At 35.0% G+C, this 27,875-nt stretch overlaps 1 protein-coding gene across 1 annotated transcript; it reads left to right on the top strand.

Moving 5' to 3' along the window:
• The first annotated feature begins 620 nt into the window (after positions 1 to 620).
• On the top strand, positions 621 to 27,875 carry LOC147398174 (cytokinin hydroxylase-like). Its single transcript, XM_086447325.1, has 5 exons — positions 621 to 923; positions 2,834 to 3,063; positions 5,281 to 5,522; positions 26,019 to 26,391; positions 27,265 to 27,875. The coding sequence occupies exons 1-5, from the start codon at positions 647 to 649 to the stop codon at positions 27,685 to 27,687; spliced, it is 1,545 nt and encodes a 514-aa protein (XP_086303451.1). The 5' UTR covers positions 621 to 646; the 3' UTR covers positions 27,688 to 27,875.

Genomic DNA, 27,875 nt, shown 5'->3' on the forward strand with positions numbered 1-27,875 from the left:
TTACTCGTATCGTGAGAAAACACATCTATGGTTATGTGCACATCCCATGTCAGACTTGTGAGAATTACAGTAAATTCTTTTTGTCATTTCAGCATTTTCCTCGGACAAAATCACTATGGTTCTATGCATACCACCGTATCAATGCAGTGTTTAACACAGTGTCCAATGAAAGTCAGTTTAGTACTACTGCGGATTGACACAAATGACTTGGTGGAGCGCAAATAACCCGCTGGTGAATTTTCCTCATATCTCGCGGAAAAGCATCTACAGTTACGTGTGGGCCAGCACGTCCTTGTGTCACCCCCAGTGTTCCCTTTTTGTCACCCCAGCACTACTCTTTTTCTTCTGCCGACTGCCCCAAAAAAAAAGCTCAACCCTAGAAAACTTGTTTAGAAATTAGGAAAATGCTGAACTGACTTCCTTGGAGACTGTTGCCGACATTGTGCTGACGTGGCAGTGATAAAAAAACCATAGATATTTTAAAGTTGTATCTTAAGGAAAAAAATCTATGGTTATTTAGATATGCCACATCAGCACAGTGTCGAGTGCAGTGTCCAAGAAAATCAGTTTAGAACGACTAAATTAGAATTATTACAGATATAAAAGGGGGTTGTAGGGTCTGCATATATCTCTCTACATCGTCTCAATGGCGTTGTTGTTAGGTTTGTTGGGCTTCATCAGCTTCTGTTTGTTTATTAGGGTTTCCTTCATCACCATTTCATATTACTGGTTAAACCCCAGACGTATCAAGAGGTTCATGGAGAAGCAAGGAGTGCGTGGACCCAAACCTCACTTTCTAAGAGGAAACTCTAGAGATATTTCTTCTTATGTTTCTTCTGCAACTTCAAATGATATGGGTTCCATCAACCATGACATTGTTGGTCGCATTTTGCCTCATTATCTCTTCTGGTCTAAACAATATGGTATTTTATTTTATTGTTTAATTAATTCGTTTATGGTTTCTTTTGTTTTTCGGTAAAATAATCCACTTTGGGTTTTGATGAATATTAATTGAGATGCCCCCTGGATTTTTCAAAATAATGAGATATCCCTTCTGATTCTGGTCTTCTATGAGAGACCGACAGAAAATGATGGAACAGTTTTTGTCTTGGATCTTCTGCCAGAAATCCATCCTCTTAGAATATCAAAGTTTTAATCTGTAAGGAAATCATTGATATTTTCTCCACTATCAACTGATGAGTTTTTTATTTTATTTTTGTAAATTTATTCTTAATTTATTTGGAAATAGTCATCAAGCAGAACATTTTTTTTTTCCAAGAATCATTTGAAAGAATAAAATAAGTATAGAAAATGGAGTAATCAATCAAATCATGCTGAGAAAATTTGATGATCTTTTAACCAAACCCAATGTTAATTGTTAAAGAAGGTTCCAAGATGATGGCATTTCTGTCAGTTCTTTAGTCTCTCATAGTAGACCTCGGTCATCAACTTCAACAGGCAGGACATCTCGAATATTCTCTTCAAAGCCCAAAAGTTTATTTCTAGAGTCGATAAACACCGCTCCTATTCTATAGAAACGGGACACCGTTCAGGATCCTCATTCTCATTTCTAACTTACTCTTGTGTTTTTTGGGTAATTTAGAAATACCCCTCCAGAGTTTCCTGAATATCTGAGAGATCCCTGTATTTTAAAAGTGAAATCACCGAAATGATCTCATCTGCAAATTCTTGTCACACAAAGGTTAAAATCCTTTATTTATGTGATAACCCTTCTTTTTTTTCTTTTTTGTTTTGTTTTGTTTTTTTCACCCAAACTCTTGATTTTAGTATTCAAAAATTCATAATCTTTATTCCTTCATTTATTTAGCATTATTTTTTATCTAAATGGTTGGAATACGTAGACTAATCTCTACCGTGGATATGTGACATCCAACGATTAAGATTTATCTTAGAGATCCATAAAATATTCTCGGAATATTTCTTTTATATGAACCGCTGGATATTGCACGTACACAGTTGAGATTGTCTGTGATCATATGCGTTCACTTGTCATGTGGGGGATCCCGACCCTTATCTAAATTAAGAACTTTGTTTATTTTCTTGATATTAAAAAGTGATGAGCTTATCGCTAAAAATATGGTTGAAGAAAGATGAAGTTTTTTAAGTAAATTTTTTTTACAATAAAGGTATTTCAATCATTTTCTATTAGGTTAATCTTGCCTGGAAGATTGCAACTAGGGGTCTACCATCAATTTGAAAATGTAAGGGTATCTCACGTAATACCAAAGCCTAAAGGAGCACTTCTAAATGAAGAGTCAGATTTTCTGACTCCCCCTCTGACATACTCCATCGTACTCTTCTCACATTGCATGTGCTAGAATCATAGATTTTTTCTTGGGATACACAATTGTATATCTTCATAAATATGTGCAATTGTGTATCCCAAAGAAAAAATCTATGGTTTTATAAATGCCACGCCAAGAAAAAATGAGGGAGTATGTTAGAGGGAGGAGACAAAAAAATCATTATTACTAAATTGACACACCAACTTTTATTTTTCGAAAAATGCTAAAATGACAAAAAGAATTTGCTGTGATTCTCACAAGTCTGGCATGGGATGTGCACATAATCATAGATGTGTTTCCTCGTGATATGAGTAAAAATCATCTACGATTATGTATGCATGTCCACGTCAGAATTGTGAGAATCACAATAAATCTTGTGTCACCCCAGCATGATTTTTTATTTTTTACAATATCAATCTATTGAAAGATTGGTGTGTTATAAGTAAAAGTTGTTGTACCAATAGAATCTCTTTAAATTAGTGGGCTGGTATTTAAAAACAAAAGCATATGTTTTTGGTGGTTTACAGGTAAAAGATTTATATATTGGGTAGGAATCGAGCCGAGGATGTGCTTGACAGATAGGGAGATGATCAAAGAGTTCTACTCAGCTAAATGTAATAATATCTCTGGAAAATCATGGCTGCAACGAGAAGGAAGCAAACATTTCATAGGTGGAGGCTTGTTGATGGCTAATGGTGATGATTGGCATCACCAGCGTCGTATTGTTAGTCGAGCATTCATGACGGACAAGCTCAAGGTGTGTATATAGTGTTTTTGTTTTTGCTTTTATTTACACATCATCGTAAGCTTTTCTTAGAGTATTTAGAAATACCCCCTATAAAATTAGTGATATTAAATTTACTCCCTGCCAAATGCAAGATTAAGTCTACCCGTTATTTATCCATAAGTCAATGTTCCTTTTTCTTGAACTTTTGAAACTTCCAAATTCTAAACTTAATCTTCCCATTTTGCAAGGGGGCAAACCTAATATCACCAATTTTTAAGTGGGCTATTTCTAAAACAACCTTTTTAATAAATCTAAAACAAGCAAAATGGGTTGATGCGCAATAAAAAGAGCAAATTACCAAAACTGTAAAGTAAAATTAAAAATTTATCAAAATAGCACACTTTTCAATTTAATTCTTAAAATGATAAATTACCATTTTCAAAATTAAAATAATTTACCAGAAAGGAGGAAAGTGAACTTTTTAAATTCAGTAAAATAATTTTTTTTAAATATTTATAAAACAGTGAACTTTTTTCCCACTTTAACAAAAATATTGTAAATCTGCAAAAGGTAAATTATTGATTTTGAAATTAAAATGAACAACGTACCATTTTAATAATTTTTCAATTTTCAAAGTATGTTATGATAAATCACCCCAATAATATTTAAAAAGGGAGAGAATCCACCAGATTACAAAATTCTCTCCATAGGGATACCCATCTTATCACTCTTAAGAGGCTTGTGAGCTAATTACTTGGGACATTCAAAGTCCAAAACCGATTACTTGCAATGAGTTTTAGGACAATGACACTAAAGGATTGTTTTCTGATGGAGTGATTTTCTGACTTGAAAATTTTCACTCGGTTTGTACTTGACTGACGTGCAAGGGCATATAATCGTAGATATTTTTCTTCAAGATACATAAGGAAAAAGATCAACAATTTTGTGCACTTACCATGTCAACCAAACACAGACCGAGTGAAAATTTTTGAGTCAGAAAATCAATAGTGTTTCTGAAAACATGTACCAAAAAGTCTCCTAGTAAAGAGTATGGACTCTTAAGGACACACTTTATAACATATTAGTGTAAAATTGGTTTCTTGAAGTATTTTTTTATATTAAAATACCTAAACTACACTTACAACAACAATTTAAGCATCGTGTTTGTATGAGAGGTGGTCCCTCCATGTTTTGATGAATATTTGAGATATCCCTATGTCATAAAATTGATAGTAGTCCCTTTGACCATTGTCTTGTCTTTATAAGCTAAAGAAAAAGGATTTAAGCAACCAAAAAGACATTTGTTTTTTTTTCCCAAAACAATTCATCTTAGTCTCACAATGATGATGATGGTCGGACTAATTCTTGGTGTGTAAATAGATTGATGTAAGGTGAAAAATATTTTGACCCTTCAAATATATATTAAATACATTAAAATATTTAAATATAGTTTTAAAACTTGACTAAAATTTCCATTGAATCGAATCAACTTGAAAACTTGTGTGCCGTCTCAAATAAAATTATATTACTTTTATAAATATTTAAAATTAATAAAAACTCGATCAAGTTTTTGAAAAAACTCAATGCATTTTTGAGCCAAGTTGACTTGGAACATTGGTTCCACTAAGCTTGGGTTCATGTTGTTTAAAATGCAATCGAGTTGATATTGACGTATAGAACTTGATTGGATTTTGTATTGACTAAAGTCAAAACTCGATGAATCAACTCGTCGAGTCAACTCAAAAATGCAATTGGTAAGGTGAAAAACTTGATCTAGTTATTTGGTTATATATAATATTTTTTTGTAGAGAACATGCAATATATTTTTATTTATTTTAAATATTAAAAATTATTTTAAAATTTTCATAAAACTAATATAGTTTTATTTTAGACCTTGCATTGGTCTACCTACACACTCAAAATCAGTTGGATGATGTTTCATGATCCCATCATCATCATGATCATTGGAGCATAAGATGGTAAGATGAATGGTTTTTAAAAGAAAAAATAAAGAATTTTTTAGCTCATTTTTCATTAATCTTTAACATAAGACCAGGGTCAAGTGCAATACTCTAATGTGTCTTTAAGAGTCCATAATATTTGAAAGAGGACTTTTTGTACATATTTTCAAACAAACAAGTCACTTCAGTCATTTTTCCCATGTTTTTTTTACCATCTTTTGCTCATTTTCTTTTACTTTAGTAACATTTTTTTCTCCTTAATTTTATCATATGGATATGTTTGCAGACTCATGTTAGGTACATGGTGGAATGCACTGAAGAAATGCTCCAATCTCTATATGCTTCGGTGGAATCGGGTAAAAGCGAGGTTGAGATCAGCGAATACATGGCACGTGTTACAGCCGACATCATTTCTCGTACTGAGTTTGATAGTAGTTACGCGAAGGGACAGCAGATGTTCCATCTCCTCACAAAGTTGCAACATCTTTCATCAAAGTCAAACCAACATCTATTCCTTCCGGGCAGTCGGTAAGTCCTCTACTTCACATTTTATGAATTTATTTTTTTGTTTTATATTTTTGGAATGTTTTTAGCCAAGACATCTTGAAATTTTAATTTAAAGAAAATAAAAGGGCATCATCATTTTAGTCAGAGATTCTTGCTTGTGTTTTCAAACTGATGACATGTCACCTTGACATAAATTTTCTCTTGACTAATGTAAATGACCTAAAAGTATGTTTGATTGCACATGAAAAATAGAGTGGAAAATCAATTTACATGGAAAATAACATTTTTCAAGTATTTGATTGCACATGAAAATATAAATTCATTTTCCACCCTAATCAAAAAGTCCACCAAAATATAGATTTCACTTTCCTACTTATATAGGTGGAAATGTGTAATCCACCCATATTTTTCATCTCCAATTCTTCCTCACTCATATCTTCTTCTTCCTTACCACCACCACCATCACATTAACCTCCTCGTCGTTGTCGCCATCACCATCACCATCACCACCATCTCCGGTCACCTTCTCTCTCTCTCACTTCCGTCGTCACCACCACCACGTTCTCCCCTCACCTTCCTCACAATCTTCTTCTTCACTTACCTCCACCGTCACTACCACCGCCACCATCACCACCACGTTCTCTCTTTTTCTTCCTCACTTACCACCGTCGCTGTCGTCGTTGCCGCCACATCCTCCCCTCTCCCTCTTCCTCTTCATATTCTTCTTCCTCTCTCCTTCCTCTCATCTTCTTCCTCCTTCTCTTCCCCTCCTTCTTCTTCTTCGTTTTTCTCATATTTTTTCTATGATTTTATCCAAGTAAAATCAAACAATGAAATTTGATTTTCCAACCCTACCTATTTTCCACCACTATTTTTCCTTGGATTTCAAATTCCATGGAAAGTCACTTTCTATACAATCAAACATAACCTAAATGTCATAATATTCGACCTCTATCCCAAATTTTCTCTCTAAAACTAGTAATCTTTAATTTTTTAGGGTGTGTTTGATTGCAGATAAAATATTAATTGACAAATCATTTTTTACTATTTTGGCACAACATAAAATTTTTTGTGGAAAATTATTTTTGTTGTTAAAATTGCATAAAAAATTAAAAATAATTATATAATATATGTAGAGGGAAATAACTGTGCAATTATCTGAGCCATATACGTGTTTAAGCTGGTTAAGTGATACCATGCGTAAATCAGCATACGAGCGCTACTCTTCAGTAGGGCAGGTCAAAGCAAAAATCTCCTTAATCTGGCTAGAAGGGTAACACAACACTGAATGAGACCTGGTTTGCCAAGTAGGGCAGACCTAGTCATAGAATAACCGAATCCTAATATGCGCACATCAATCCCAGAGACCTCAAAAGAGATCTCTGCAGTATAGTACGACCAATCCAGAAGATCTTTTTTTCATTTGTGGATTCACAGAATCAGGAGATTCCCTAAGATCACCGCCCCTGAGAGGGGGAAATCTTGATTCGCAGCAAGGATCTATAAATAACATAGTGACCACAAAAGAAAGGATCTTTTGGCAGATTGGAGGTCTAACCAATTCTTTAGATTATTCATCTACTTCTCTAACTTGAGCGTTAGAGTGATTTTGGTAGGTACCACGTCAGCACGAGAAGGAACGTGACATGAGCAACTTCAAATCAATAAGGCAAAATCTATCAGCACCATCCACTAGATTCTGACCACACATAATTGGCGTTGTCTGTAGGAACACCAATAACATATTGATTTTAGTCAAAACAATGGTGAGATCCACAATAACCGTCGAAATCAATGCACCCCCATCCGTGGCACCAGCCACAAATGCTCAACTTTTGACAATATTAGAGACCATGAGTAAGCAGCAATAAGATATGCAAAAAAAAATTGACGATTTAGCTAAATAGAATTGAAATTTGAGTCAACGTCTGGATAACCAGTAGTCAGTGAGACAAGATCTCCCATCGAGAGATCATCAGCCTTCTACTAAAGATGATTACGCTTCAAATACATAATGAAGTATTCTACCGTTGATCCCAACGAGAGAAGGAAAGACAAAAGTTGCTATTGCAACTACTTGAACAAAACTCGTAATGGGTCTAACTCGAGAGGAGATTAGAGAAATGACCAGGAAAGAGAATGAGGCGATGAAGAGTACATATATAGGCACAGCGGTAACGCAAGCTGTCAGGGGGGATTCAAAAGTCTCCCTTTACAATGGAGAACTTGGTGGAAGAAATTCTGAAGAAGTTCTTGCCGCCACACTTTACCCCTTACTCAAGGACGAAAGACCTGATGTAACATCTTTTCTACTTCTGGTAGATGTTTGCCTTGTGGGAAGGAAACGAATGACTGATGTGCAAATTGTTTCCTTCAAGTTTGCAGGAGAACGCGTTAACATGGTTCCACAAGTTACCATGTGGATCTATAACTTCTTTCGAGGAGCTTTGTATTGTCTTTATAACATGTTACACTGGTAATAGAAAGAGTAGCGGAGATGTAGATGCTCTACTCAGCATAAGAATGTAGTTTGGGGAACTCAGAGAGTTTACAATGAGATTCAGGGAAGAAACAATGTCCCTAGAAAGCTATGATGAGAGAATGACTATTGTAGTATTCAAGAACTCTTTGCTATCTAGCTCAAGGTTATATAAGCCTCTTGTGAAGAAGAGACCAGAAGCATTAAGAGCATTGTTTGAAATAGCAGAAAGTATATTCTTTTAGAAGATGATCCCCAAAATTCAGCCAGGAAAAACAAGGTAATACACACTGTGGTGAAGCCCAACAAGTAGCATCAGCCATAACAACAAAGTAGAAAAAGACTGCTCGAGTAAGACAAAGAACGGATGAGAGAAGGGACATATTTTTCTATGCCCTCTAGTGAGATTTTGTCGTTTATCGCGAATGAGCCTTCTTTTGAATGGCTAGCACAACTTCCTCGCGATCAAATAAATTGAGATGAGCGATACTGCAAGTATCACAAGGTGCGGGCGCGCACCACCAACAGATGCTAGGCCTTGAGAAGGTTTCTACAGAGGTTAGTAGAGTAGGGCAAACTGAGAGACCTACTTAGATGATAGAGAAAAAACCCACCCCGAAACAGGAACTAGAGGCCTGATTAGCCACCTCTTGAAAGACAGGACGGAAGGGCAGTAGTGATACATGTTCTCTTTAGGTAGGAAAGTAAAATATCAGGCTTGAGCAGGTTTGACGAAAGAATCAAGAGACGGTGAGCGAAGCACCTTGCTTGCTTTTACACAGTAAGAGGTAGGCCTACATAGTAGATAGATCCCTACGGAGAGTAGACCATGGCTTTCACGGATAAAGACCTAGAAGGGGTAGTAAGGCTCCATTACGATGTACTAGTAGTAACCTTCCAAGTAGGCACCTTCACTCTCAAGAGGGTCCTAATCAACAACGGCAGCTTTGTCGATATTCTATATGCTTCGGCCTTTCTAAAGATGGGTCTTAGTAGAAATGTGCTCATCCCAACAGGAACACCTCTGACTGGTTTTAACATGAAATAAACCAACCCTGAGGAGAAATCTTCTTGCCCGTGTAGGCAGGACATTGATGACCAGGTTCATGGTCATCGAGGCAAGCTCACCATATAATGCCATCCTGGGTAGGTGGCGGATGCATGAGATGAGGGTTGTTCTCTTTACATACTACCAGGTGTAGACACCCCATTTTTGCATTCGCCTGATTAACTAACTCGTCAACCCAATTACAACGGTTCCCAATGACGGATGTTTATTCCAATGCTTTATTTGTTATTAGATATGTATCAGAAATCTGGATGAGGTATCTCGAACTGACAAAATTATAGAAACCACGCTACGCTAGGAAAATATAACCCCAAAAGCTTACAAATCATCATTTTTCAAACAAAAAGAAGCTTCACGATAAAAATCACTAAAAAATGATCAAATTATCAAAATATCCCTAGAGCCTACATTACGCTTAGAAAAATTAACTCAAACACATAAAATAACAAATCAAAACCAAATAAATCATTTCACCAATTTTCACAAAATTCGACAGAATTACGAAAATGCCCCTCATAAAGTTCACGACCATTCAGTACAAAATTTTTGATAAATGAAACAAACCAATATTTCCATTGAATTTCTTACGAAAAATCGATTCTAAAACATCCTAGAACATTAAAAATCGACTTGAAATGCAAAAAGTCTTCTCCGAGGGTAAAACGGTAATTTTACAATTTTAATAATTAAAAATTTTGAAATTAATAAATAAAATATTAAATAATGTAAAGTAAAATATTAATAAAATTAATTTAAAATTTTGAACTAAAAAAATTGATCAATCAGGCTCTCAGGCAAAATTGTTGATGGTTGCCAAGATATTTATTCAAGGACCCCTCCATCTAAGGGCCCAAAGAATTAAAGATATAATAAAGGGCGTTCTCCAAAAAATTAAAATCAATCAAGTAAGACTAAAGTCAAGATATTAAATTCAATCAAGTAAGACTAAAGTCAAAATCTTAAAGTCAATCAAGTCAAAATCGTAAAGTCAATCAAGTGAGACTAAAAATCAAAATCCTAATAGAGTTCTAATTAAATAATAATTCTATTTAATAGAGTTCTAATTAAATGATAATTCTATTTAAAAAAATCCTAATTAAATAATAACTCTATTTAATAAAATTCTAACTAAATAATAACTCTATTTAATAGAATTCTAACTAAACAATAAGTCTCTCTAAAAGAATTATAAATAAACCTTAATTCTATCTAAAAGGCATTTAAAAAAGTTTATAAATAGGAGCCTCGACACCCTATTTTCGTATGAAAAAATAAATCCTAGAAAAAGTAGGTCAATGAGCTTCCCCAACCTCCTATAAACCCTAATTTTGAAGCCTTAACTCCTTACCTAACATTCATACCCCAATTTTAGCTCAAAAAATACTAAAAAATCATTCTAAAAATACCTAAAAATCCATCAAAAAAATAAAAAATTCTTAGATCTAGGAAGAAGATACTTCATTTTAGAGGATTAGAAGCAAATCCAATAACGGAAACGAAGCAAGGAATCACAAGCAAGGAATCTCTCCGTCAGTTCTGAGGGAACCATTGTTTCGATCATTAAGGTAAATTTTTTTATTTTTATTTTATTTATTTATTTTAGGTCTTTTAGTAATGTAATCTTCTTTGGGGAATAGTAAAGACCAGCGTTTGCTGGGCGGGGTTGGTGCCTAACACCTTTCAACCCCGTAACGTGATCCCCGGACCTGAATTTTCTTTCGTAGATTAGTGTTCTTTACCTTTTAGAGTCAATGTTCGGTTCCTACACCGTAATAATTAGGTGGCGACTCCCAAACCTCAAAAATCAAAAGCAGATCCGAGCACCCCGCGGATCGAGGACGCTTTCAGTGGCGACTTTACTAGGGACTATTGAGGATCAGACTTGAAAAACCCCAAGTATGAGAAGTATTGCCAGTATGACCTAGTTTTTTTATTTTATTTTATTTTTAGTTATTTATTTTTTTTATTTGGATTTTTGTCATTCTTTTGGCTCTATTGTTGATCATTGATTGGGATGTTGAATATTTTTATTTGGCACATCTTTGTTATGGTTCAATTTAGGTCATTCATAATGACCCTAAATAATAAAGGATATCAAAGGTTAATGGCATGGGGAATGACCCATTTTTATTATTTGGATTATTTTCAGGTTTGTATTATCCTTTATTGGTACCCTTTGGTTCAATTTTTGATATTTTGGATTTTACATACAATTTTTTCTTTTTGGTTCAATCGAGGGTCATTTTGGGATGACCCTAAATAATGAAAGATTCAAATTGACATAAATTGAGGAGGGAATGATGGTGGTTGGGATGAGAGTTATGATTATTTTATTTATTTATTTTTTTTTTATTTAAATTTGGATGAATTTTTTTGGTGTATTACTAGGCATATGCGACGAGTTGTGAAAATAAATTATTTGTGAATGATGTGGTAGGAAATAAAAAAAATTGGCTTTTTTAATGTTGTTTGTGATGAGGAGAGAACTCCAAAAAAAAAAATCAAAATTTTTTTTTACACGTGTTGTGCCATTAGCAGAAAACAGCTTTTGTTGTTCTTTTTCTCCTTCTCCATGTGTTTAAAAATGGAAAACAACAAAGAAACTCAGAGAGAGAGGCGTCTCTCTCTCCCTCATCTCTCTCGCTCTCTTCCTCCCTCTCTCTCTTACTTTCTTTCTCTCCCCCAAACCCTAACCCTAGATTATTCATCTCTCTGTTATACACACAAAGCAGCAAGTTAGCTTCTTGTCTGAATCTTGATCGATCTTAAACGATTCAGACATCAAAATCTCATAAAAACTTGCAAGATCGAGACTCCAGCATCACTCGCCTGAATCTGATTTACTGATTTTTCAGGCCCTTCTAATACTGGTACATTTCTTCAAATTTTCCAATAAAATTATCAGATGTTCTCCATCGATTTTTCCTTTATTTATTTATTTATTATTATTTATAAATATTATTAATTTAGAAGATCTACTTCTCTGCAAATCGATATGTTAGATCTCTCAAGTAATTTTTTTATGGCTCTGTGTGCATCGTAATGCATATTAGCATACTAATTAAGCAAACGCACTCTGTCCCATAACCGAAATATAAAACTATTTTGAATGTTTTGAGGCAATTTCTTCATTTGCGAAAGAAAAATTATCTTTTTTTCCAACCCAACTTACTCGTCCATAAGATTGAGCTCTCTTCGATCTCATGGCAGATCACACGGTTGGATAACATTTCCTAATATTTATTTAATTTATTTTTTAAATATATATATATATATATATATATATATATATATATATATATATAATATATATATATATAATATATATATATATGGAAAAAATTAAGATCTCAACTTACAAGGCTTAAAGGCCGATTGGGAAAGATCAAATGGAGATATCAATCCGAGATTTGTTTGATCAGAATTTTCCAAGTCATCAACTTAATACAGATTTTTTTTCCAATTCAAAGCAAAAATTAAGATCGAAGGCTGTTTCAATTATTGGATTTTTAAAAAAAATGTTTTTTTAGGAAGAAACCTTTAAAATTTTAATTCATTCCGCAAAAACCCATTAGGTGAACCTCAATCTGGTCATTCTGATATATGAGGTTTGGTTTGAAATAGAGATGGCGATGATGTTTTGTTGTAAAAATTCTAATTGTCATTTTTGTTTTTTTCTTTCCATTGATTGAACCCTCAAAAGAATTGTCATGGTTCTGAACCGTAACATAGTAGGTGTTAACCCGATTTGGGGGTATTACTTGAATTAAGAGAGTATGGAATTAGAAATCATTGGTTGAGTTATTAGAATTTTTGGGATAAAAACCAGTGAATTGGACGAGGAATGATAGTGGAGTGGGTTTTAATGTGGTATTTTCTAACCGATAAACATCTTTGTTTGATTGATTTCTTTTTTAATTTCTATTGTCACACCAATTTTTACCCATCGCATATCACTTTAAAGGTATCCGCTAATGCTACTTTCAATCGCCAATGTGTAAATTGACATGACAATAGAATTTCTCTTTTATTGAACAATGTTTCAGTTTTTTTTAATTAATAGTAACAGTTTTTTTTAATAAAAATTCTTTTCTAAAAGGAAAAAAATAAATCAATATGAAAAGATACCCATATGTTCATAACTACCATACTGTCATTAATTCAACATTCATAGAGATTTTGATTCGTTTTTGGGTCACCCCAAAATGACCTTGATTGGACCATATAAAAAAGGTATATTTTTGGTTTGGACTAAAAATTATGTGTTTGTTCCAATGATTGGATCCAATTATTAGTCCTTGTGTTGATTGCTTATCTAACGTGCCATAATATTGATTGATAGATGAATGTGACTATTTTAATCTTAATTGCGATATAATGTGTTTTGTATTCCTTGATTAATATTCAATTGGTATTAATGTTATGATGGTTTGATTGGACCCATGGACCCATGTCTTTGGAAAAGGCCCCAGCACATCCCACCTTGTTTTGTACACACCACTAGCATATTTATCGTTTTGCACGCTTGCATGTCCCATATAGCCAACGTGGCACTAGTGCGTGGCCCAGTCTCTTCGGAGATGCGACGTCATTCATGAAAATCACAACTCCAGTCACGTACCTTAAGGTATATAAAATTGGGGCATCAGTACCGTCTGATTAGGTGACTCTAAAAGGTATATCGATGCACCCAGGCTGGAGCGACCTGAGCCTTTGACCTATTGTAAGCCACACAGTCACATGTCCCTTTGCCAACGTAATACTAGTACGTGGTCGATCCCCTCGTGGGATGCCAAACCATTTATGAAAGCTACAACTCTTGACTCGTACCCATAAGTATATCGAAGATAATCCAAGTACATCAATTGCACTTCTTGATCAAAACCAGTGCCTAAGCGAGATCTTGCCCCGTTGTACCCTACTGTACGAGGGGGATAGATTACGTCTATTCTAAACGAGAGGTATTTAAGTGGGCCCTTGCTCAAAATCGTACGCTACCTCTCAATTGGGGATCAAATTGGCTGTTTTTGACTTCATAGAAGTAAGTTGAAGTTTTATATTATCACTTATACGGTATATCAAACCAAGTCACCATGTACCGTCTGATTGAGTACGCTTGAAAGGTATATAGGTGTACTTGGGCAAGGGTGGCCAGATAAAAATGCATTGCACGTAGTAAGCTTAAAGTCTAGAAACCTCCCTTATAGGTCACAACTCAAACTTATCGGGTGTTCTCGGGTTATTTATTGGACCTTGTGATTGATGAATGTATGTGAATGATGTGGATGATGAGATCAAAATGTATGGTTATCCTCAAGGATTAAAGTTTTTCTTTTACCTGATTAAAATGGGTGCACGGACCCAATAAAGAATCTATTCTTTTACAATAATGACCCAGTCCATCTCGATCCAACAATCATGATAGGCCAGGCCATTTAAATCCAAATGGAAATCAAATTCTATTCTAAATTCGGATTTCAACCCATCTTCAAAGAAGAAAAATGGTTTACAAAAGGAAAGTATTTTCTAGGAAAAATGTTTTCTAGAAGTGAAATGTTTTCCAGAAAAGAAATACTTTCTAAAAGTAAAAGGTTTTCCAAAAGAATAAGATTTTCCAAAAGGAAATGCTTTCCCAAAAAAGTTTTCTAAAAGAAAATATTTTTCAAAAAAAAAAAAGGAAGAAAAATATTTTTCAAAAAAATGATTTACAAAAGAAAAATTATTGAAATATGTTTGTTGTTATTCAATGAAAACATTATTTGTCAATATTTTTCAAGAGTGCAATAAAATTATTTTTCTTCTGAATAATCATTACATTAATGACTTGTTTAATGGATTGGTGCACAAAATTCAATAAAATCTCAAGGTTCATTTAAAATATTTTCAAGGGGGTAACACTGGAATTAATCAAATTCACACTTGATGGGGTCTCAAGGTTATCATTGCACCTAAGATCAATCGTTCACCGTTTTGTTAGGGTTACTAGTTAGGTCAGTTGGAACGAATGTCAACGCTAAATCAATCCTTTAGAATATCTCAGCATTTCCCAGTTGTTCCTTGAAGGTCATAATGTTTCAATCTTGCCAGCTATAAGCAATGTCTCGAGTCCTCAGTCCATAATCAAGCCCGTTGTGGTTACTTGTCTTGACTTTTCATGAGTCATTTGGGTTAGCTCGAGTCCATTTTTTTATCAATCCAGTAAGGTCATGTTTTCTTTAGATCGAGTCAACTCTTTTCTGTTGAGTCAGGTTAATTTGTCAAGTTTATAGAGGTGTCTATCGTCCCATTTGAATAAAGAAAATTTTTGAATACCTCGAGCGCATTAATGAACTAACTAATAATCTGGCTTTAAGGATATATTTTTCTCCTGAATAAGAAGATAAGGGTCGAGTTCAACAACTTTCAATCAGAAAGCCAAGGTTATTAACCTTGGAACAGAAAATAATTCCTAAAGAGATTAAAAAAGAAACCATCTTATCCCTTGAGGAACATGAAGGGACAATGAATTTACTTAGAAATTTCAAAAGACTTGTTCGCGTGGTCTGATGAGGATATGTTAGATGCAAGCTTGAGTGTTGTCCGACATAGAATAGATATTCGCTTGATGAAATGAAAACACCAACGAGATCAAAGAAGATGTTACAAAACATTTCAGTGTTGTCCTCACTACATATATCATAAGTCAATACAGGGTACCTTTTGAACTGATCTTTGATAATTGGTCATACTTCAAAGTTTAAGTCATTACTCTGTGCTCAAAGTTGAAGATCCGACATCACAAATCATCCTCCTACCATCCTCAGATTAATGGAACGGTTGAAGCAGTTAGTAAGAGTCTCAAAACAATCATCAAGAAAATGTGTTAATCACACCGGGATTAGTTAGAGAAGTTACCATTCACACTAGGCGCCCATCATACTTCAATGCAGTCCTCCTTTGGAACTATTCCCAACTCTCTAGTATATGATATGGAAGCAGTCTTACTAGTTAAAATGAAAATCCTGTATCTTAAGGTCTTGATGGAAAGTCAATTGCTAGAAATAGACTAGACTCGTCATTGGGTACGAAGAGCTAAACTTGATTGAAGAAAAATAATTTAGGGTGCAAACTTATCAAAGAAGAATCGCTCGCACGTTTGACAAGAAGGTTAAAGTTCACTACTTACAAGTCAAGGATTTAACCATTAGACTTCAAAGAAAACTAAGTATTTCTCCTCGACCATAGGAAGAAGTCTGAACTTAATTGGAGAAATTCATCTATCAGCAAGAAAACACTACTTTGGAAAATCATCAAATTTTAAAGAGAATCAAGTACTTATTTTTGACCTCAGAGGGAAGTTCAAACCTAATTGGGGAGGTTCATTCATCATCAAAGAAATATTACCTGAAAAAACTGTCAGACTTGAAGACCATAATGGAATTGAATTACCAGAACCAACCAACCTTGACCAAATCAAACGATACTACATCTAAGGACGCCATCTTTGACAGAATCAATTATCATATAATCCAGTTCAATATATCCTTTCTCAACTCCTTTGCAGCCTTTTCAAAAACAAAATTATGCCTTTTTTATTTCTCAGCCCGATTACCTAACTTAGGGGAGGGAAAAATTGGAACTACGTGTTGGTCTGATCCCAAAATTCTGGGGTACGTAGGCAACCTGAGAAGTTACTTCAGGTCTGACCACATCAAAATAAAAAATAGATTCCCTAACAAAGAAAAAATCTAAAAAGAAAAAAAGAAAAAAAAGAAAGGAAAAAATATCATTCAAAATAGGTAAGAAAATTCAAGGAAAAATAAAACAATTTAAAAAGAAATGCCACACAAGGGGCATTTGGGTTTTTGAGCCTCAAAATTCCTTTCTTTTTATGTCCAGTCCTAAGCCTACCTATAAAACTCCTTCTAAGTACCGTGCGAAAAAATTAAGGAAGGTGGGAAAACATGATCAGACAGTAACTCCAGAAGTTCAGAAGGGAAGAAATAAAAACAAAAACGAAGCCTGCTAAGTTGAAAACCTGAAAAGGGCGACTTAGGCAAAAATTAGGGCAAGCTCGCAAATTTGAAAATCTGAAAGGACAACTTTGGCAACAATCAGAGCAAAGAAAAAATAAAGCTCGCTAGATTGAAAACTTGAAAAGATGATCTATGTAAAAGTTAGAGCAACAAAGCAAAACAGAAAAATAGCTAAGAGCGGTCCGAGCTGAAACATCAGAAGTCCGAATAATCAAGTTTAATACTTAGTTTAAACTAGGCACAGACTCAGAAGCTACAAGTATCTTGTCTACGATCGATCTGAAAATTTTTACTTCCCCAAGTGAACCAAGGGAGAGAAGGGTGAATTCTATGATGAGTCTCAAAAGGAGATATTTTATTTTCTTGAACCTGACTCAAAATCTTCTATAAAATTAATCAAAATTAAAAGTTAGATCTTTATTGCGCTTGTACTGATCAAATATTTCAAACCTTCATATAAGGGGTATTTTCTTTTTCTTATAAATATGTAGTTTCCCCCTTATACTAGGGGCATTTTTTTTAATGATGTGTCAATTATCTCTAATGCTTATTTTCTGTCAAACTAGGGGCATTTTATTTTTAAGGTAGAGCAATGTTAATCCTAAAAGATAATGGGAACCCCAAACTTAAGGTTACCCTCTTGATAAAAAATTTTCGAAAATTCTTATGGTTCAAAAAATAAAAACTCAGGTTTTAAATTCATAAAACTTAAAAAAAAAATACCCTTAAGTGTCAAACAAAAGTGTTCTTGATCTCATATTTTGGTTTTTGCCTAGAGAATAACTCACTTACCTAGAGTAGGAGATAGGTCATTTTTTCGTTCCTAGAGTCATTAATCATTTTCCAGATCTATTCATTCCTAGATTAGATCATTCTCTTCCAGATTAATTATCTTCTAGATTTATTCATTCGTTCCCCGATTCAATCGTTATTCTCCATATTCATTTTAATCATTCTACTCCAGATTCATTCTTTCTTTCCAAAATTCATTCAGCCAGCTATGCTCAATTGCCACTAGGGCTTATCTTGGATTTTGCTCAGTTTCGATCAAGGGTTATCTTGGATTTTGCTCAGTTTCGGTCAAGGGTTATCTTGGATTTTGCTCAGTTTCGATCAAGGGTTATCTTGGATTTTGCTCAGTTTCGGTCAAGGGTTATCTTGGATTTTGCTCAGTTGCCGCCAAGGGTTAACTTGGATTTTGCTCAATTACCATCAAGGGTTATCTTGGATTTTGCTCAGTTTCTGCCATGGGTTCACTTGGATTTTGATCAGTTGTCGCCAAGGGTTAACTTGGATTTTCCTTAGTTTCTACCAAGGGTTATCTTGGATTTTCCTTAGATGCTGCCGAGGGCTTTCACGGAATTATGCTTAGTTACCGCTGAAGGTTTTTTCTCAGAACTATGCTCAGTTCTCGCCGAAGGTTTTCTTGGAATTATGCTCAGTAACCGCCGAGGATTTTCTCAGAATTATGCTCAGATACCGTTGAGGGTTTTCTCGGAAGTATGCTCAAATGCCGTCGAGGGCTTTTTCAGAACTATGCTTAGTAACTGCCAAGGGTTTTCTCGGAATTATGCTTAGATACCGCCGAGGGTTTTCTCAGAATTATGCTCAGATGCCGCCGAGGGTTTTCTCAGAACTATGCTCAGATGGCGTCGAGGGCTTTCTTGGAACTATGCTCAGATGCCGTCGAGGGTTTTCTCAGAATTATACTCAGATACCACCGAGGGTTTTCTCCGAACTATGTTCAGATGCCGCCGAGGATTTTCTCGGAACTATGCTCAAATACCGCCGAGGGCTTTTTCAGAATTATGCTCAATTGCCACCGAGGGTTTTCTTGGAATTATACTCAGTTACCGCCGAGGGTTTCTCGGAATTATGCTCAGTTACCATCGAGGGTTTTCTCGAAATTATGCTCAGTTACCGTCGAGGGTTTTCTCAGAATTATGCTCAGTTTATGCTCAATTTATATTCATTTTGTGCTCAGATTTTACTCGGTTCCAACTTAAACTCTTTGAAATTTATCTCAGATTTTAAGTGCACACACTTGCACAGTTGTTACATTAGTCAAGGAGAATTTTCTAAAATTCAAGGATCTGACACTGTCAGTGAGAGTTCTCGCTCGATGATCTGACAATCTTTTAGTTCGAGGAGAGTTTTACGCTCAAGGATCTGAACTTCCCTACGAATTGCTAAATCAGACTGCAAAATGAACTGTCACTAGCTTTGGCATTCGGATATCACACTATCTACCAAAATAGATTTGCTATCTAGTTTGCTTCAACCCTCTACCAAAGATGGGCATTTGTTGACACCCCATTTTTGCATTCGCCTGATTAACCAACTCGTCAACCAGATTGCAATGATTCCCAATGATGAATGTTTATTCCAATTCTTTATTTATTACTAGATATGTTTCAAAAATTCGGATGAAGTATCTCGGACTGACAAAACTATAGAAACCACGCTACACTAGGAAAATATAACCCCAAAAGTTTAAAAATCATCATTTTTCAGACAAAAAGAAGCTTCACGATAAAAATCACTAAAAAATGATCAAATTATCAAAATACCCCTAATATCAAAACATCCCTAGAGCCTACATTACGCTTAGGAAAACTCATTCAAATACATAAAACAATAAATCAAAATCAAATAAATCATTTCGCTAATTTTCACAAAATTCGATAAAATTACGAAAATGCCCCTCATAAAGTTCACGACCATTCCGTACAAATTTTTTTATAAATAACACAAACCAATATTTCCATTGAATTCCTTACGAGAAATCATTCTAAAACATCCTAGAACATCAAAAATTGACTTGAAACGCAAAAAGTCCTCTCCGAGGGTAAAACAATAATTTTACAATTTTAATAATTAAAAATTTAAAAATTAATAAATAAAATATTAAATAATGTAGAGCAAAACATTAATAAAATTAATTTAAAAATTTGAACTAAAAAAATTGATCAATTAGGTTCTCAGGCAAAATTGTTGATGGTTGCCAAGATATTTATTCAAGGACCCCTCCATCTAAGGGCCCAATGAATTAAAGATATAATAAAGAAGGTTCTCTAAAAAATTAAAGTCAATCAAGTAAGACTAAATTCAAGATATTAAAGTTAATCAAGTAAGACTAAAGTCAAAATTAAAGTCAATCAAGTAAGACTAAAGTCAAAATCTTAAAGTCAATTAAGTCAAAATCGTAAAGTCAATCAGGTGAAACTAAAAGTCAAAACCCTAATAGAGTTCTAATTAAATAATAACTCTATTTAATAGAGTTCCAATTAAATAATAATTCTACTTAAAATAATCCTAATTAAATAATAACTCTATTTAATAGAATTATAACTTAATAATAACTCTATTTAATAGAATTCTAATTAAACAATAACTCTCTCTAAAATAATTATAATTAAACCTTAATTCTATCTAAAAGGCACTTAAAAAAGTTTATAAATAGGAGCCTCTACACCCTATTTTCGTATGGAAAGTAAACCCTAGAAAAAGTAGGTCAAGGAGCCTCCCCAACCTCCCATAAACCCTAATTTTGAAGTCCTAACTCCTTACCTAACATCCATACCCTAATTTTAGCTAAAAAAACACTTAAAAACCTTTCTAAAAATATCCAAAAATTCATAAAAAAATGAAAAACACTCAGATCTAGAAAGACGATACTTCATTTTAGAGGATCAGAAGCAGATCTAGTGACGAAAACGAAGCAAGGAATCTCTCCGCCAGTTCTGAGGGAACCATTGTTGCGATCATCAAGGTAAATTTATTTATTTATTTATTTATTTGTTTTAGGTCATTTAGCAATGTAATCTTCTTTGGGGAATAGTAGAGACCGACGTTTGTTGGGCGGGGTTGGTGCCTAGCACCTTCCAACCCCGTAACGTGATCCTCGGACTCGTATTTTCTTTCGTAGATTAATGGTATTTACCTTTTAGAGACAATGTTTGATTTCTAGACCGTAATAACTAGGTGGCGACTCCCAAACCTCAAAAATCAAAAACAGATCCGTATACCCCGTGGATCGAGGATGCTTTCACCAGGTCCTGAGGTTCTTAACATCTCAAGGGATGTGGGGTATACAAGGGGATCAGGTGGCGGCCCAGGTATGTACGCTGAGTAAGGAGGAGCTCTCTAGAGAAAAAATTTAGCAATAGTAGTTACAATGGGGGAAAACGAGTCTAGAGAACCCTTATGCCTAAAAAACATCCAAATGGTGGATGTAGGGGAAGGTAGGCAGATTAGAGTAGGAACAGAACTGGCATCAGAAGAGCTGAAAGAGCTAACAGAATGCTTAAGAAGGAACCGGGTTGTTTTTGCTTGGTCCATAGAAGAGATGCCGGGGATTAGCCAAGAAGTGATTTACCATCACTTGAACGTGGAATCAGCTATCAAGTCAATAAAATAAAAGCCAAGGAAATTAACACCACGATTTAGAGAAGCAGTTAATAAACTTTGAAATAAATCCTAATTACCAAACTAAGCTTGCCCCTATTGAAAATACTTCTTAAGGTTGAATTCATTCCATGGTGATTCGATTGAGTCCCCAACCATTGTTTTTAAGTAATACTCTCGTTTGCCCAAGTTTGTCTATTACGTACGGTCATTCCCAATTCTCCCCGAGCTTTTCGCTGTTCGGCACCTGCATGTTGTGGAAGACTTTCTTTAGCATAAGATCTCCTAATCTAAATACTCTCCTGGGCATCTTCTAATCGTAGGACCTCTTTAGGGGTTGGTGATACCTTCCGAGCCTTTATTGTATTCTCTCCCTTGTTTCGTCCATCAAGTCGAAATTCTGAGCCAACAATTCCTTATTCACTATGTTTCCAGCTACCTGAGTTTAACTTCTAGGTACCTGAACTTCTGTTGGGATCACTGCTTCTATCCCATAAGTAAGATCAAAATGAAACATTCCTATGCCTTTACATGCAATAGTTTAGTATGCCCATAGCATACTATGTAGGTCATCCGCCTACTGACCTTTTTTTCATCCAACTACTTCTTCAAGTTCTCAAGTATTGTTTTATTGGATGTCTCTGCTTATCTGTTCCCCTGTATCTCCATGGTACCCTGTCGGATGGGGAAGCACATGATCTGGTGGAATGTGAAGGACACAACTTGAATATAATGGATCTACTTTCTTTTCATAATGGCATTGTATGCCGAGTTAGCGTTGACAACAACGAACTTGGTCATGATGACCTCCAGACTGACCGCCATGGAATATCTCTCGCGGATGCTACTAGGCTTCCATTAAACCCGTAGATACTAATATATAATTGTTCTAACCCTCCAAGCACACCCATACACTCGGTAGTTGATAGGAACAAAACGTTGACTGCACTTCCAGTGTCAATAAGTACCCTTCTCATATCTATCGAGCCTACCTACAAGGTAACAACAAGAGCATCGTTGTGGGGGCTGGACACTCCTTTCAAGTCCTCGAAGGTGAAAACTATCGCCTTGCTCCTCTAAACTAATTCTAGGACCCGAGCCACTACAACTCCTTCTATGACCTGATAGACTTCTCGCTCATACTGCAATTTGCTGACCTTAGAACAATGTAAGACCCAAGGCACTCTGTTAAATCCTAATTCAGCCACGATCATGTTTACCACCCTCTGACCTCTACCCTCATGAATTGGAAGGTCTTGCAGAGACGGGGGTGGCAAATCCCATCTCCTTGGCTCTTTTATGATGATGCTACGTATCTTCTGAGCTTGCCTTGATTGATCATATCCTGAATAATGTGCTTCAATCTCCAACAACTATTTATCAAATGATCTTCTGCCTTGTGATACTCATAGTAAGGCATCCCTGGTCGATCCTTATAGTTCGATGGGGCTTGCTGGAAACTTGGATCATCTTTGATATGCCTCAGTATCTTGAAAGGTCTCTCTGTCAACAGTGTGAGGATTCTCTTCGAATTCCAAGAATTTCGACTCACTACCTCCTTTGCCTTCTACTTATCTGACCCCTTGCCCATTTCCTTTCTCTTGATCCCTTGACTCATGTTAGTCCAGGCAATAGTGTCTTTCTTAGGCATTGTTTCCTGGGACCTACTCTTTAGGGTTTCTTCTAGAGTAATAAACTTCTCAACTACAACGTAAATATCCTCCATTCTTTTTGGAAAGTTTATGATCATCTCTTTATGTAATCTGGTACCTGGTATAACTCCTTTGACATATGCCTAAACCACCATGCTATAGTTCAGATACTAAATTGTAAAATCTCAAACACTTTTTTTTTCTTCTTGTTGAAAATAAAATAGGATATTGACTCTAACTTTCCTCTACCTGTTGTGGATGTATTGGACCATGAAGAGCTCTTCTAATTGTTGGAAATTTCTGATCGACCTTGATGGAAAATCTTGAAACCAGGAAAGGGCTCCTGATCTAAGGGTGGATGGAAATAGATTGCAAATCAGTGCGTCATCTCCTTAGTGCAAGATCATCATGTTCCTGTAGTGTATAACATGTTCCATAGGATATTTAATTCCATCGAAGGAGTCAAACTTTGGCATGTGGAACTTCCTTGGTTGTTCTAAGTTCTAAACTGTTGTAGTAAACAGGAAGGTCCTCAACTCTTTGATGATCGATCGAACAAGTCGACCGACCTAACTTCCTTTAGTAGTGTCATCCTCCCTTCGCCTCATAAGATCTTCTACATCCCCTATGGTGAGGGGATTCAACGGCACGTACTACTCAATGCTAGCTCGATTTCCTTTATTCCTTCCTTGGGGGTCTTGATTTCTCGAATGCTAACCTCTATCTCCATCAGCCCCTCATTGATTATTCTATTCTTCTCCTCCTACTACCTCAAATGCGCATTTTCGTTCCTAAGGGCCCAGATTTCTTTTGATTGGCACCCAATGTTTTGTTTCAGATCTGTTTTAATTTGTGCTAATAGGTGTGGGATGCCCAGAGTAGGCTAGTTCCCTTGCCTACCTTAGAATCCTTGGGTTCGCTCCTCCTCTGCTACCCCTACCGTTGGTGCCAAATCATCTCTCTCTGCTACTCATTCCATTCCCACCTTTGTTGTGGTCTCCTACCCATATTCATGGTGTTTGCCATGTATATGTCGTGTTTTTTTTATGTATGTTTCCCACAGACGACGCCAATTGTAGAGACGATTTTTGTGATTACCTTGAAATCTTTGCTCACTCATATGCAGGATCTTCTCTGGATTGTCTTTGTTCTCTAATACACAGAACCTCTGATGCCTAAGTTAGATCCCATTAAAGATTTAACAGAGTGTTTGTGAGTAAGAAATTGCTTACCTTTGGGTATGGTTTTTCTCTTCTATTTATAGAGAGGGAATTTCTATCTTCCACGTTTCTAATCTTATCTCCTTCTATTTTTGGATAAGAAGCATAAGAATATTTGACAATAGGACCTTTTCTAGCATATCACATTGAAATCCCAAAAATTCAGGGATCTGCATGCCTCATTTTCTTGGGATTTCTTTCTCCTCTTGATTATTCCTGATCTACGATGGCCAAGATGAGAACCTAAATTACATGACCAATACACTCTACTGGTCAGAATGAATAGGTCGGGTAATGTATCAAATGGTTTTCCCGGCCCATATCGTTACTTCTGTGTCTAGTGAATTTATTCCCCCACAATATTGAAGCTAGGATTGATTAAGTCAAAAAATTATTTAAATTTAGAAATTAACACCTGGAAGTAGATAAATTTCTTAGAGGAAACTAAATGATTTTGGCACAAGTTTGAAAACATAGGTATTTAGGTCATTTCATGTTCATCTCTCAAACAAACATAATTCAAAGATGGCACAAACTTATCATCAAGTAGGAAACACAGTATCTTTGAAATTATAAAACATGAAGTGGTATTGTCTAAATCACTTTCCGTTGCCTTGGTTTCTGGTTTACCTAGGGATATACTACAAATTAGGTCCCGAATATTAAAGAGAGAGATGAAACCATTTGTATGGACCAAAACCATTAGTCTTTTTCTATATTTAGATCAGTAACTTTCCACACATAAAATTGGTGATTCATTCTCATTTCTTACGTTACCAAAAAATAGGAGTTGGATGGATATTCAATGGGGTGGGTTTAGGCCGGATATGAGTATATCCATATCAATATCCAAACCATTTTATTTTTACTAAACCACATTGGGATCCAAATCTATCGAATTAATTGATTCGAATCGGTCGTGCCTGATAATTTTAGACTGTTCAAGGTTATTTCAATAAAAATAGCTGAAGGAGTGACTTGAACTCAAGATCTCTTCTTTTATTGACGGATGCCTTAACAACTATAGCAAACACTAACAATACCTTGAAAATTATAAAATATAACTTACATAGTAATATATAATTCAGACCTATGCGGATATAGGGATTAATCTATATCCAACCCGGATCCGACTCAGGTCAAGGTACATCAACCCATATCTGACCCATTTTTTAATTCGAATATACTTGAAAGAATCAAACTTGCCAAATTTGGATTCGGATCACTTAAATTTCAAATAAAATTAACCCATTTTAAGCCCTACTTTTCAGACCCACTGGCTAACAGATGTTTATACCACTATTTGATTAGCTTAAAACACCATAAATCAATCTAATTAGTGCAATTTCTAAGCGCACATGAATTTATTTGTTCATCACCATGCCAGTTTTGAATTTCTTTTTTATTTTCAAAACATTATAGTAATCCACTTGAAGGGGATAAATTCACAAGATCCATCAAAACTAGAGTATATTTTTGGAGATAGATCTTTTAATATTCATATTTAATTTTCTTTTAGTTTCATTTCTAGTTTACTTTTTCTGCCCATCATAATTAGTTTTTTCTTTATGACATAGTAACTTAAGCTTCATAGTTCAAACTAACTTATTCATTTTGCAAAGGTTTTTATATAATGGATCCTATATGTTAGTCTAATTTTCATATTTTGTTTAAGATTTTTCCCTAGTAAATATATAAGAGAAATCAAATCATTGAAGATGAAGGTTGAAAAGATATTGAAAGAGATCATAAAAACTCGACAAGACTCTATTACAGTCGATCAAAGCATAACCTACGGCAATGACTTGCTAAGTATGTTACTCGTTGAGATGGAGAAAGGAGAGAGGTCTAGCTTCACCCTTCAGCTTCTTATGGATGAATGCAAGACTTTCTTCTTTGCCGGACATGAAACCACTGCTCTCCACCTCACATGGACTGTCATGCTCTTGGCTGCCAATCCATCTTGGCAAAATAAAGTTCGCACCGAGGTGTTTGAAGTTTGCAAGGGTGAAACTCCCTCAGCTGATCAACTCTCAAAGTTCACTTTGGTAAGTAGAAGCAAATTAAACGTATTGAGTTATTATCTTATCAAAAACACTTTCCTAACTTAGTAAGGGAAAAATGCCCTACTAAGGCTCATCCATACAAAAACTTGAGATTTGTTATGAATCTCAATGTTTTGTTTTGATGGTGGATAAGTCTTAGTAAGGCCTTTTTTCCTCACTAAGTTAATCATCCTAGGCCTACTCTTATCTAGCACTTCTTATTTCATTCTTCATTGATAGTATGAGAAAGTGATTTTGATATGAAGATCAGATGGAACTTCATGGCACATGTAAATCAGAAAAGGTTCAAACTAAAATCCAATGATTTTTCTTTTCCAAGATCCATCTTTAACAAAAATTTAATCCGTATAGTAAATTTCTTTTAGCCTACTAAACCTTATCTTCAATCCATCATTTTCAACCACGAATTAACTCTTTGTAGAAAACCTTAGATTTTTCTATCCAAAATTCCATCATTTTCTGCTTCTCCTAATTAAAATCCTATCTTAAGTGTTGAAAGTCAAAGTAGATAGGATCTTAAAGTTGAAAATATATATATTTTTTAAGAAGAAAAATCAAGGATTGAAGATGACTGGTATTGAAAAAGAAAAATTAAAGGTGTTTGCAGGAGGTTGAAAATGAGATCATTTAGGTAATTCTCTATTAGTTAATATAGGGATATCTCAAATATTTACCTAAAAAACGAAGGGGGGATTATTTCTAAGTCAGCCCAATGATAATAATGACATTGGTTTTTTTTCCTCCCGAAATTCAAAATAGGACACCTTTTTAAAGGTTTTTATGAAAAACATTTGGCTTTAGAAGTTGCTACTGTCGAATGCTTAAAAAGTTTAATTGTTTGTCTTGCTCATGTAGTTGAACATGGTTATCTATGAGTCACTCCGATTGTACCCACCAGTTTTCCTTTTCCCTCGAATGGTGTTTGAGGATATAAAATTGGGTGATCTACACATCCCAAAGGGATTAGCAATTTGGGTACCAGAACTAGGAATTAACCATAGTGAGGAATTATGGGGCAAAGACGTTAACGAATTCAATCCAGAAAGATTTGCCAAGAACTCATTCACATCAGAACGACAATTCATGCCATTTGGAATGGGACCTCGCAATTGTATTGGCCAAGCATTTGCTATGATGGAAGCTAAGATTATATTGGCTATGTTGATATCAAGGTTTAGCTTCACCATTTCAAACAACTATCGACATGCTCCGATAAGCATCATCACTCTCAAGCCCAAGTATGGTGTTCAAATAAATCTGAAACCTTTAAGCCCTTGATCAATGTGATTGATTTGATGAGTTGTAAGATATTGTGTTTTGCTCTTCTCTAAGTTAATGATGAATCATGACTTCGATTACTAATGTGAAAATAAAATAAATTATTAAGAACCTTTTGGATTTACAATTTTTATTTGGTATTGTTTAATTTTAGAAGTAACTATTGGACCTAAGGTCGATGAGGTTTC

The sequence above is a fragment of the Akebia trifoliata genome, chromosome 7, assembly GCF_017979445.1.
Source record: "Akebia trifoliata isolate Shusen 1 chromosome 7, ASM1797944v1, whole genome shotgun sequence".
Taxonomy (NCBI): domain Eukaryota; kingdom Viridiplantae; phylum Streptophyta; class Magnoliopsida; order Ranunculales; family Lardizabalaceae; genus Akebia; species Akebia trifoliata.